The sequence below is a fragment of the Pteropus vampyrus genome, unplaced genomic scaffold (genome assembly GCF_000151845.1).
Source record: "Pteropus vampyrus isolate Shadow unplaced genomic scaffold, Pvam_2.0 Scaffold216, whole genome shotgun sequence".
Lineage (NCBI taxonomy): Eukaryota > Metazoa > Chordata > Mammalia > Chiroptera > Pteropodidae > Pteropus > Pteropus vampyrus.
Genome location: NW_011888997.1, coordinates 3452766 through 3465695, shown reverse-complemented (window position 1 = coordinate 3465695; position 12930 = coordinate 3452766). Strand labels below are relative to the sequence as shown.

General features: G+C 36.0%; 1 protein-coding gene across 1 annotated transcript in view; it reads right to left on the bottom strand.

The window, feature by feature from the left end:
• Positions 1-4048: 4048 nt before the first annotated feature.
• The window catches only part of EPS8 (epidermal growth factor receptor pathway substrate 8), a 64088-nt gene continuing 55206 nt past the window's right edge, over positions 4049-12930 (bottom strand). The window contains exons 18-20 of the mRNA XM_023538247.1: positions 8036-8225; positions 7015-7144; positions 4049-5341 (exon numbers count right to left, since the gene is read on the bottom strand). Coding sequence (XP_023394015.1) covers positions 5228-5341; positions 7015-7144; positions 8036-8225 — 434 coding nt within the window. The 3' untranslated portion in view covers positions 4049-5227. The remainder of the gene's footprint in view (positions 5342-7014; positions 7145-8035; positions 8226-12930) is intronic.

Sequence of the window (12930 nt, the reverse complement as noted above, 5' to 3'; positions counted from 1 at the left end):
GCTAGTACAGAATTACTTGTTAGAACAAGAATATTTTTTTTCAAAGATAATATATTCTAAAGTATCTAAAATATATCTATAATGTCAAGTATATAATAAAAAATAATTACACATGCAAAGAAGGAACTAGGAACCATAGTGGGGGGGAAAAAGGCAATCAATAAAAACAGAACCTGAGGTGGTCCAAATACTGGATTTAGCAGATAAAGATTGCAAAGTAGCCTTTATGTGTTACAGAAATAAGTTGTCTAAAGAATTAAAGAGAAATGTTATTGTAATGAGTGAACAGATAGAAAGTTTCAGCAGAGAAATGGAATCCAAATAGAAAAACAACATGTAAATTTTAGAACTGATAAAATAACTGAAAAGAAAAATTCTCTGGATTAAGTGAAGAGCATATTGGAAAACGGATCACAGAGAAAGAAAAAAAAAATGGTGAACCTAAATATACATTAACATAAAATTTCCAATCTGAAGAAAAGGAAAAAAAAATTTTCTTTAATTAAGAGAGATTCAGGAATCTTTGGGATATCATGTGGTCTAATATACATGTAATAGCAGACTGAGGAGAGGAAAAAAGAAAGAAGCAGAAAAAAATATTGGAAGAAGTAAGGAATTCCGATAATGGCAAAACACTGACTTATAAATCCAGAACCTCATTGATTCTCATATGGAATAAATACCAAGAAAACTACATCTATCAAATGTATAATCAAGTTGCTGAAATGAAAGATATAGAAGAGAATCCTGAAAGCAGCCAGCAGGAAAAACATGAATGATGACTTATCATCAGGAACAACAGAAGCTGGAATGACACTTAAAGTTCTTGAATAAAAAGGGGCAACTTAGATTTTTATATTAGGTGAAAAATATACTTTAAAAAGCAAGGTGACGCCAAGTTTGAGCTCAGATGGAGTCAGGAGGACTGGAATTATCCTCTAGTTTGAAACAATTTAAAAAAACAAAACAAAACATATGAAAGAACAGTTTTCAAGATGGTGGACACTGCGCAATTAATAACAGTGATCATTGAAAGGTGAAAATTAAATGAGAAAAACCCTATAATTTCTACAGCTTTCTGTCTAGAGATTGTTCCCAAGCGATAGTGCAGGCAGGGAGAACCCCTGTGGAATTCTGCAGACTCTCTGAGTTGAGGAGACAAAGCTCAGAGTGTGGAAAAGGGAAGGAAGCTAAAGTTCACAGCACAGAGTAATACAGAGTAATAGAGAGGAGAAAGCTACATGAAGAGAGAGCTGCATAGAGTCGTCATAGAGTCTTATGCTAAGTATGGATCAGTGCATGTGTATAAGAAAAATGCCCAAGGTTAAGGAAAGAACCACCTGAAAGGAGAAGAGGAACGATTCTCAGAGCTCACACAGGACCAGTAATAGTTTTTATCGCCACTTGCAAGAGTGGTCAACATCATAATTCATGGAACAACAGCTTGGGTATTCATTCAGAAGGGTTTTGACTCAACAGTGGGATAAAATGAGCTCTAATGTAAATGCTGCTTTGGTGCCACCTAACAAAGTTTAAAGACAAAAACAGAAAGGATCAAACTCTTTCCAAGTAACTTACAGCAGTCTAAAACAAAGCACAATGATACTTCTAGGAATACAAAAGTATCCGGCATCTAATAAGAGAAAATTCACAATGTCTGGCATCCAATTAAAAATTACCAGACATACAAAGAAGCAACAAAATAAGACCCATAAAAAAAGAAAAAATCAATCATAACTGACTTAGAATCTATGAAGATGATTAATAAATAAAACATTAAGAGATATTTTAAGTGTATTCCATATGATAGGCAAAGCCGAAGAAATACTGAGACATGAAAGATATTTTGAAAAATCGAGTGAAACTTTTCAAGATGAAAACTCTAGAGTCTGAGATGAAAAATACAACAGAAGGGATTAAAACAGATTAGAAACTGTGGGAGGAAAGATTAGTGAACTTGAAGGCAGAAACTATCCAAAATGAAATATGGAGAAAAAGACTGAATAAAAAATCAAGAGTATCAATGAGCTTAGGAAAACTTCAAATGACCTAAAACAAGAAATTGAAGTCTTCCAAGGCCAGAAGGTAGGAGGGACAGGAAAAAAAAAAAAAAAGAAGAAGAAGTAATAATTGCAAAAATTTTACTAAATTTAAAAAAAGCTATGATCCCAGTTTCAAGAAGCTCAACAAACACTAAGAACAAGAAAAAAAAGAAAACCACACAAATGGCATGCCATAATCAAATAGCTTAACGCCAGTGAATAGATTCCCACTATGGGAATTGATTCCAGTAGAAGTAGATGATTCTAGTTTCTAGTTTTTTTCCTTTATATTTTCAGAACCAATATCATTGCGCTCCCTCAGAGATACCAGCTGTCCAGAATCCTTACTTCAGGGGTCTCTGTTCCAGCTCTACAGGGTATCTCCTTTGTGTTCCTCACACATTAGCACCAACACCAGACAGTGCCTCCTCCAAAGGGTCTGTGTCCAAGCTTCCTAGGCCCCTTCCTTCAGGCTTCCAAACACTGATAAAACCCAACCCTTCCTTTTGCTCCCCTAGCACGAGGGGTGGGAGCTGCTTCCTATTATTATTACCTCTGTGATGTCTCAGTGTTCTCTTTTTGCTTGTTTACCAGTTATTTACGTTAAATGCTGTTTAAATAACAGAGAGAGGTGATTGCCTCTTGTGAGGTAAAAGCGTACTTTTAAAAAAATTATCATATGAAATTTCAAATATGTATAGAAGAGTAGGTATACAGGCTAAGTAGCTAGAGTTGAAATGGGTTGGTTATTGAGCTTTTCTCTGTTTCAAATCCATCCCTTTATTCTCATCTTTGTGATGTGGGGCTTTGCCCAGTGTGTGCCTGCAGAGTTGGCCCAAAGTGTGTGACAGAAAGATAAGAAGCTAGAGGGAGAGAAGGGACTTGTTTCCTCCGTTTTAGTTCCTGTTCCTATCAACATCACCCAAACAATAGTTCTTCACTCTATAAGTAGCAACTGATTCCCAGTAGGTTCCAGTTGCCAGTTTGTTTGGTTTTCCTCAGGCTCCCTGAAGCAGCATAATTGTGCCCTCTCAGAAATTTAAGTACCAGCTGGCTGGCATGCTCTCCCAAGAGGTCTGAGTCTCAGAGCCATGGATTTGCTGAACTACTCTCTCAGCTGAATTCTTTTCTAAATTCCTTAGGCAACAGCACCTGTTAGGCTGTTCCCTTTTAGAAGCTTATTCACTAGCTGTGGGGTCTTTCCTCCAAACTTCTCAGGTACCAGTGACCAAGTTCCTCAGATGTCAAGATCCATACTCTGTAGTGCCTCTTCCTCAAGATTCTGAATTCCACTAATCTCAACTCTTTTCTTTGTCCCCACAGCCCTGAGGGAGATAAGTGCTTCCTGCAATTACTATCCCTGTGATATTTTCCTTTGGAATTTTATAGCATAAAGATATACTTATAAATTATACTAATTTTTAAAATATCAGATATGCTACATGACATTCAGGTTATTTTAACCTCTTATTTTATTTTGTCTTATGCCCACATTTTTAGGGATTTTTTTAATAAAGGCTAAGTTATAAATGTGTATCAATGCTTAAGAAATGGAAAAGATTTACAATAATTCTTTATCATTCTCATTTTGCTTCACTTTGTCCACGGGGCAATGTTATACAGAGATTGAGACATGGAAGATGTCTCATATTCCTCACGATTTCAGGAAAATTTCCTCATCTATAAAATATAACTACAGAGTTACTGCAGATATCTAATAAAGCATTTCTGTGGAAGCACTTGGTAATCATAAGTGCTGTGTAAATTTGTTTTTACTACTGTGACTGACTGTAACTAGATAATAAGAGGAAAAGATGATGAAATAAGAAAGATGGAAATAAGAGAAATGACTGAAGAAAGTATTCTAGAGTGACTTCTACACACTCAAAAATACAATGGAAATCAGTTAAAAAAAAAAAAAGAGTGGGAATCTTTTTCCCATTCCACTCAACCTCGATTCCCAGGCTAAATACCAAAGATCCCTTTTGCCAATGAGTCAGAAGCCATTTATTAACATACAGCAAATACTGTTTATTGCAGACTTTCCAGCTGACTCATGTGAAAAAAGGCACTATGAAAATTAATGAATCTAGATAATCTCTCTAAATGGATTTATGTTAAAATATACAACATTCTTACATAACATCTGTTTTATATATGTGAAATAATATAACATTTAATGACAAAAACTGTGTTTCCAAAAATAACATTTGTTGAAGGTTAAGTATCTTTCTTTTCTATCTCTAGAATCTTTCACAGGATTAACATATGTGTAAATTACATGTTTCTTATTACCAGAAAAACTTGATACAGATAAAACACATAAAATGGCCCCAATTTCCTTTTAACTACTCATATCAATATTCAGAACTGAGACCTTCATTAAGCAAAATACTGTAACTCACACCACTGTAGGCTAGCTACTTCCTGTGACAGACTGAATATATATGACCTCTTTTCCACTTGTGCTTTCTCATATATAAGAACACAGAATAGATAATAAGCAGAATATAAACTAAATCAAAATACAAGCTATACAAGGAATTGTAATCAACAGAGCCATGACAAATAAAATGCCTGGGAATGCTCTATAGGTTTATATTTGCATGTCCAAGGCCTTGTTGTAGTTTACAGCTCATTAAATGTCTTGATTTTTTTTTTAAAAAAAACTGTTGGCATTAAGAACTTTAAATAATTCGAAATATTCTATCATTGAGCACGTCAAATAAGACATTTAAGTAAGCAGAGGCTAACCTAAAGTAATCTACACCCTGCTTGGCAGACATCGTAGTCACAGACAAAACTGAAATTGTTTAGATTTTGAATCATGGGCAATATCTTTGTTTTGTTGCAATAAATAAATTCATCACTGTCAAAAAAAAAGGCCTGCTTATACATTGAAATTATAATGACATAATCCAGTAAAGGGAACTTCACCTTGGTAAAGTAAACAAAATATTTTCCAAGGTCAAAAAATTCTATTTAAAAATTCTCAGTTTTAGTAAAAATAAAGGGCCCAGGAGCAAGTCCTCTGCTTACTTACGTTTGCATTGTTATTGTATGGCGATAAATTAAGTATACCAAGAGATAAGAATCTGACATTCCCTTCATGGCTTCTTAAAACAAAGCACGTTAGAATAATGCCAAAAGTTTAAATGGAGTTTAAAAACAAACATATAAAGAAATTAGTGACTGCTTCCCTCATCAAAAGATTCCACTCCTGAATCACTGGCAGCAGCACTGATTTTTTCCTGTCGTCTTCGCATAATTTCTTGTAACTCGGAGCTGCCACTGATATCCTGAAAAATAAACATGGTTCAGACAAGATGGTTACAGTTTTGTGCAGGCTGCAGGTCACTTAATCAAATGGCTCAGGGTAAACGTCCTTCGCGGTTTTCTTCTAATACCTCTTGGGGAAAAACCAAAGGCTGTCCTTCATATGAGTGATGCTACTGGACTTCACTAACATATCACGTTAATAATTTTTTCATTTATAAAAGTGTCTTAGGGCAATTCAATCAACTTCACTTGAATATTATGAAGATAAATCAATAATGCATGTGGACTGCTCTAGATTCCCTGGGAGCAAGAAAGTATGCACATGATAAGCATAATAAGATGGGAAATTATCAAAGAACCCTCTTTAGTTCAAGCAAGATACTCGTCTCCCTTTAGAGGATTCTCAACTCTCAACCAGACTCAAAGACTGGGCTCAGAATACACTAAGTTTCCCTCCATACTGTCCTGACCCTGTGACATCGCATCAGCTTCTCTCCTTTCCAAGCCTTCCTACAATCGTTGTGCACCCCCCTCATCTTGCTCTTGTCAATGGAAGTTTCTGGCAACACAGGTGAGTAATCTAAAACTAGATGAACTAGATGCAAGAGAAGGGTGTGGTGGCTGAGGAAGATGAAGAACCTCAGGTACTAGTTGGTTTCTGCCTTAATCCACAGCCTGAGGAACAGGAGCAAGAGACCAGTAGGAAGTAGGCAGTGAGGGCAAATAACAGAGATAGGGAGTCTGGACTGAAGAAGTTCAGCAATGTTAGAACGGACCTGAACTTTCTACCATACCCTTAAAAAGTAATTTATACACCCTCAATAAAATTAGAATGTATTACAATGGTAACAAAACTGTCTCGGAAAAGATATAATCCTTATTCATATTCAATATGCAGAAAGCCTAACAAAACCCCCAAGATAAATGTCGTAGGGAAAATTTCCAAGGGAAATAAACTTGCTCCTGACTAAGAATAGTTATGGGGTTGTATGCATGAAGCTATTTCACCCTGGGCTATTTAACTATTGAATTTATATAATATACCTGCCAGAGATAATTATGTATCAATTTCACACCAAAGCCTATATCCTTTCATTTGAGTCCAAGTATAATTTTCATGAAAGCTATTAAGAGCTGTGAGATGTAACAGTTGGAAACTACTAACTTTACAAAGCCCATTTTAAGTAGAGTAGGATATTGGAAGCTTAAGTATATCCAATCTAGAAAACATTTACTCTCCTACTTCCATACAGATAGCTACAATTAAATAATTACTCTTCAGGGCTCCATATTTTCATGATCCCTACTTAATATTTTCCCTCTGATTACTTAGATGTATAACCAGGCCTAAGATATATGGCTAGGGTTTTAATACCCTATAACCTCTAACCTACTATAATCTCCAAATTAAATATTAAAGACAGGCAAAAGAGTTCTGACCTCTTAAGGCATTTACTCAGAAGTAAATGTTCACTACTGTATCATTATTAAAATTCCTACAGAAGTAGCTAACGCATACAAAATGCAAATATTAGGCTTTTCATTAAATGTCCAAAAGTATATGATGAAGCTCCATGTTACATGAGCGTTTATAACAAATTAATCTCCCTGCAAATGGTCATTTCAGAGCTTTCAATTTGCAGTCCACACTCTTTACAAATGCAGAATAACGCCTCAGGGTGACAAGTCATACCTCTAATGCAGCTTTTTGTACGGTGATTTGGTTAAAGACTCTTGCCCCTTCAGGGCAGACAGTCTTCAGTTCATCTTTATTCAGAGAGAAAAGTTGTGCACCATTTAATACTCCAAGACTATTGACAGTCCTGAAAAAACAAAAGCAGGAAAAAGAAATAAAAATATTGTCCAGAAGAAAGAGAAAAATTCCTGGTCCTGCTATAACCTCTCCTTTCTAAGTGTTCCTTACACTGGAACTCATAAATGGAACTACAGTGCCTAGACAGAACAATGGCAAGGGACCCTGATTGTGAAATACGAAAAGGAGCCAATTGGATTTAGTATCATTACTGTTTAGTCCCAAGTCTTGAAATTTGGTGTTTTGCAAGAGGAACAGATAACTTTCTAGTAACCAGTTAATTAACTAGTGTACCTCATTTTTGATTCATGCTAAGTGAGTTTATAACATTCAAGTTCTCCTGAATATGTATTATTCAAACAGTTCACTGTATCAAATACATGTAAACTGTTAACAAACTCTAAGATTATAGATAAATAGAAACTTTACCATGGGTTTATTAAAGGAAAAACCCTATTAGATTATAATGTATGACAGGTCGTGTTATCTGTTTTTATTTGCCTGGAATCTATATCCTGCAGCACAAGGAAAGATTCTGCTATATGTTGTTATATGTCCTATAAGGTCTGGAGAGTCTAGCTAAGACCATAGTCCTACCCTGTATAACCTAAGGAGGGAGAAAAAAAAGCTACCAGCCTCAAAGCTGCTGACAGTTTGCTAAAGCGATCAATGATGAACAGACATCACTATCAAGAAAATGGAGTGCCATTAAATGATAGTTATTTCAGCTTCTTTCAATTCTTTTTTAGCCATAAAGAGCTAAAGTCATTTCCTGAGCATGAAATTAATGTAGTTTAGGCTCTCACATTTTTAAAGGGTCATTTGTGACATCTTAGTGACCAGATTGAAAACAATGCATGTTTAGCGCAGAAAATTGGAAAGGATTCCCAGAGAGGCTTACATCGGATTGAACCCTTTTGACTGTAACCACGTCTTCACATCCTCTGGAGTGGAGTCATAAGTGATATTGACAACTGGCACATTCTGCCGTGGCACGTGGAACTTCTTCTGGGCTGCACTCCGACCAATGGTCAACCTGTGGATGAGTTCATCCTGCACTTCTTCCATCTGAGATTTCCTTCCTAGAGACCAACAAGGAGTAGGTTATTGTTAAAAACTCCTAATATACATCTTTCTCTAAAACCCAATGCCAAAAATCCTTTGACCCCATAGGACTTATAGTGTTCCTACCATCTTTCCTCACTTTCGTCCTCACTCGGTATAAATTCCATGATCAATTATTAAAATCACTCCCTAGCTCTTTTCCTCTCTCTTCATTGTACTCGTTTGGCAAATCCCCACTCCTTGTTAAATCTAACTTTCTGCTTATTCTGTGCCTGCACCTGCACACTGAGGATAACACAACAATGCTGAATAATCTCATGTTAAATTCATGAATATAAACTTCGACTGGGCCATTAAAGCTCCCTGACAATCATACTGCATTTCTTTAGGCTAGTAGTTTCAACTGGGGAAAATTTTGAGCCCAGGGGACATCTAGTAATGGCTGGAGACACTTTTGGATGTCACCTTTGGGGTCGGGAGGGGGAAGGATACTGCTATTACGTAGTGGGCAGAGGTCTGGGATGCACAAAACACTCTGCAATGCATAGGCCATTCTCCTGAAACAGAATTATCCAGCCTCAAATATCAACAGAGCTCAGGTGGAGAATTCCTGTCCTAAACCTAGACTTTGTAACTGCCTCCTGTTAGATACGCATGTAGTATTTTCTTCCTGTGCAAACTTCTAGCACTATGCCACTATCCTTACCCTGAGCTGATGATCTCGCTTTCCTAATTTCTTAAAAAAATAATAAAGAAGTTAGAAGAGAACCTCCATAAGTTCCTCTAGCGGTTCTCGCCTACCAGCACTTTCTCCATACACACTACCTTCTTTCCTTCCTATTAAGTTATTAAGATGAACTGTTCTCATGCTCCTAAGGCCAACCCCTCTATGTGTGTGTGCATGAGACTCCATGGCCTCTATTTAAATATTTTGGCAGTAATTTCTCCCTTACTTATCCTATGTTTGAATTTTCCTCTTTTACTGAATCATTTCATCAGCATACAAACATGTTATTATTTTGCTATTATTACTCTTACCTTTAAATAAGCCCTTTTTTGACCTCACATCTCTTCCCAGCTACAGCCCATTTCTCTGCTCCCCTTTCAGCAAAACTGAAAAGCCATCTCTACTAGCGGACTCCAATTCCTATTAAATTCATTGCAATTAGGCTTTTGTCCTCCTCCCACCACTACATTTTGCTAAACTCTAATGGTCAGTTCCCAGTTCTTGTCTCATTTAACTTAATCAGCAATATTCAAAGGTGATTCCCTCCTTGAAATACTTCCTTCTAGTGGCCTTCAGGATACCATTCTCTCCTGATTTTCTTTCTGTCTCCCTGGCCTTTCCTTTTCAGAATCCTTTTCTGAAGATTCTCATCTCACCGGCTAAGTAACATTACAGTATTCCAGGGCACAATCCTTAGACTTCTCTGCCTGCAGTCACCCCATCAATGATCGCTGAGATTAGTCTCAAGGCTTTAAATGCCACTTAAAAACCAAAATAATTTCCCCAGTCCAGACTGTTGCTCAGAATTTTACATCCACATATGCCAACTGTCGACTTGATGTAGTCATTTAGATATCTATTAGATACCTCAAATATAACATGTCCAAATATATACTGCTTATCTTCTTCCTAAAGGTTACTTTTACGCAAGACTTCCCAACTTCGTTAATGATAATCCTTTTTCCAGTTCTTTTGGCAAAACACCATGGAGCTATGCTGAGTCCCCTTTGTCTTTAATTACATCCAATCCATCAGCAAATCCTGTTACTCTTACCATCAAAATACACCAAAAATCTTCCCATTCCACTCCATTTTTATTGTTACCAGCTCGGTCTAAGCCACCAGCCTACTTACAGGGCTACCTGCTTCTACTCTCCATCACCCCCACCCTTTCTTCTTCATTCTTTTCTTCCTCTTCATTTTTTTTCACACAACAGCTAAAACGATCCTTTTAAAATGTAAGTCAGATATTGCAACTCTTGTGCTCCAAACCTTCCCACATGATCCAAATTACTTCTAGGAACAGGCCTTAGGTGGCCTCCCTCTCTCTGAGGCAACTCCACTGCTCTCCTCCCGGGTCCCTCTACTCTAGCTCACAATGGCTTCCTTGGTACTCTTCAAATTTAAGAGCCTTTGCCTGGCATGCTTTGCTCCTACATATCCACATGGTCACTCTTCCCATCCTTAGATATCCGCTATTTAAAATTGCAACCCCCTCCCCAGTAGCACTTCCTACGTACAGGCTTTATTTTCTTCCATTCTGCTTAGCATCTTCTAATATTTGTTATCAACTCTGTTATTTACCTATCTATTTCCTTTTATTAAATTATATGCCTTAGGGAAAAAGGCAGTTTTGCCTGTTTTGTTTGCTTTACCTGAAACACCTGGAACAGTGTAGGGATTCAATAAACAATCACTGAATAAATGAATGAAGGAGGCGTTCTGCTGACTTTTTCACTGAGAGACTTTGAAAAGCATCACGTACAAACTCCAAAAATCACATTGTTAATGAATAGCAGAATTTAGCCAGAATTGGTTTTTTTTGACTTTGAGCTTATGGCTGTTTTATGGCCAAGATCATTGAAACCTCTTTAACTTACCTAATATCCCTCTCCCTTAAATATTTTATGCTTATGGAAATGATGTATAAAATACGCACACAAACACACGCACATACACATACACACAAATATACATTATTTCTGTATCACTTTCAAGGATTAAATACAAAAAACTGATTAATAGTAATCTACTTAACAATTTGGCAAATGGCAATGACCTGGTCACTAAGGGAGCTTTTTGTGACTATTGTTCTATAATTTTTTTTTTTTCAGGGAAAGTTTTAGAAAGTGTTTGATATCCCTGGGAAATAAGTGAAAGTGTGAAATAATGGTGTAGTGTTCTTTCGGTCTACTTTTTTTAATGCTTCAGCTATTCAGGAAACCTTTGAAGAAAAAGTCAAAAGAAAGATCAATAAGAGAAAGGAAGGGAAGAAGAATGAGGAGGCTAGCAGAGTGAGAGAGCATGTTATTGATTGTTACATGTAAGTAACATACCACATGCGTTTCATTGGTTAACTCTTTTAAATCACTACATCATACTGCCATACAGCACATGAGTACACCTCAAAGGAATAAAAAGGAAAAATTATCACCACACTAAAAGATTTATTTTATTATCTACCGACTCAGCCACTACACGCTCATCTGAAGTGCATGTCTTCCAGGGAGTACAAAAACCTCTCATAATGTGCTCCTGTCTTTTGGTTTCCATTTGCAATGTTCTAGTACACAACAACAAACCAGACTAACTTTATCCCTCTTTCTAAAATAACACTTCTGATTATAAAGGATTAAACTCAAATAATAAGGTCTAACATTTCAAAGGACATAGAAGAAATGCAAGATGACTGAAGCATTGATATCGTCAAAAGTGATAAGAGGAGAACTTTTTTGAACCCTGCAATAAATCAATCTGAATAGCTTAGATGACACATGGCTCCAAGCAGCTCGTTTGAATAGGCAACCACAGTTACACTTCAGCAAAAGGAGTCTGGCTCTTGCTACTTGTTACATTTTAAAAGCAGGCCTGTTGATTTTTTCTTTGTTCATGGCTATTTGGCAATATTTTTATGAGTATTCACTTTATAGTTCCTTCCATTTTATTTTTATAATAAATCTCGCTAGTAAATAGAGAATACATGTAGCAAATAGGCATATTTTGAGAGAAAGCTGGTTACCAATAAATAAATGTCTATCTGATTCTATAAGACTGTTGAGAAGCCTCAACATTTATTCAGAAAAAAATGTTGTCCAAAAGTGCTCTAGAAAAAGCTATTAAAAAATACTTGTTTTATAAAAAAGAAATATGTTTATTTAATGTCAAACTATACTTTTGAGGTACCTTCAAAAGGAACTTTATATAAGTAAATGTGAAGTTTTATTATTTTAAGGAAACAAGTACATGTGTTAATTGTAGAAGAGATGTTATATTTTATATACCAATGTCACCTTTTTACTTATGAAAAACAGACTTGAAAATGGTGAGTCACAATTATCAGGAGAGGTCTCTATCTTTAAAGTACTCTAACAATGCATCTTTCCCATTAGGTTATTCTTAGTTTCTTAGACTAGGACAAAGAACAAAATGTCCCAACCCACAGACTGCTCCCAGTGGGGACTGGGTGCTCTGAACTCTGATCCTAGGCCTGGAAAAAGAGTGCCACGTGTCAAAGATTACTGTGCTGACGTATCAAAAGAGGGAAATATTATAAACTTGTGGTAAGAATGAAGGGAGAACAGTCATTTGTAACAGGAAATTTTTCCTTAGGGAAATCAATAAAAAACATAGAACTTTCTCATCTCAAAACTATGTCTTTGGTATCACTGAAAAAATATAAATGTCTTTAAAAAAAATACACAATTTAAAAAAAATTTAGTAGCATATTACATTTATATACACACATATCTTCATTCAAACACAGACACACATATAGTTATTTTTGCTGCACAGAAAGAGTTCATTGTTTTTCCAAAACCTCATTTTTCCATTAGTTTTGTGGTAGGGTCAAGATATAGAGAAGGAGGTGATTTTTAAATAGGCTACACTTCGGGAGAGATAGTAATGTATAAAAGGAGGCTTATGCTTCATGAATTTAACCAGATTTTCTAAAACAATAGTTTTAGTGTTTTCTTTTTTAATTTTTTAATTTATCAAGAATGGCT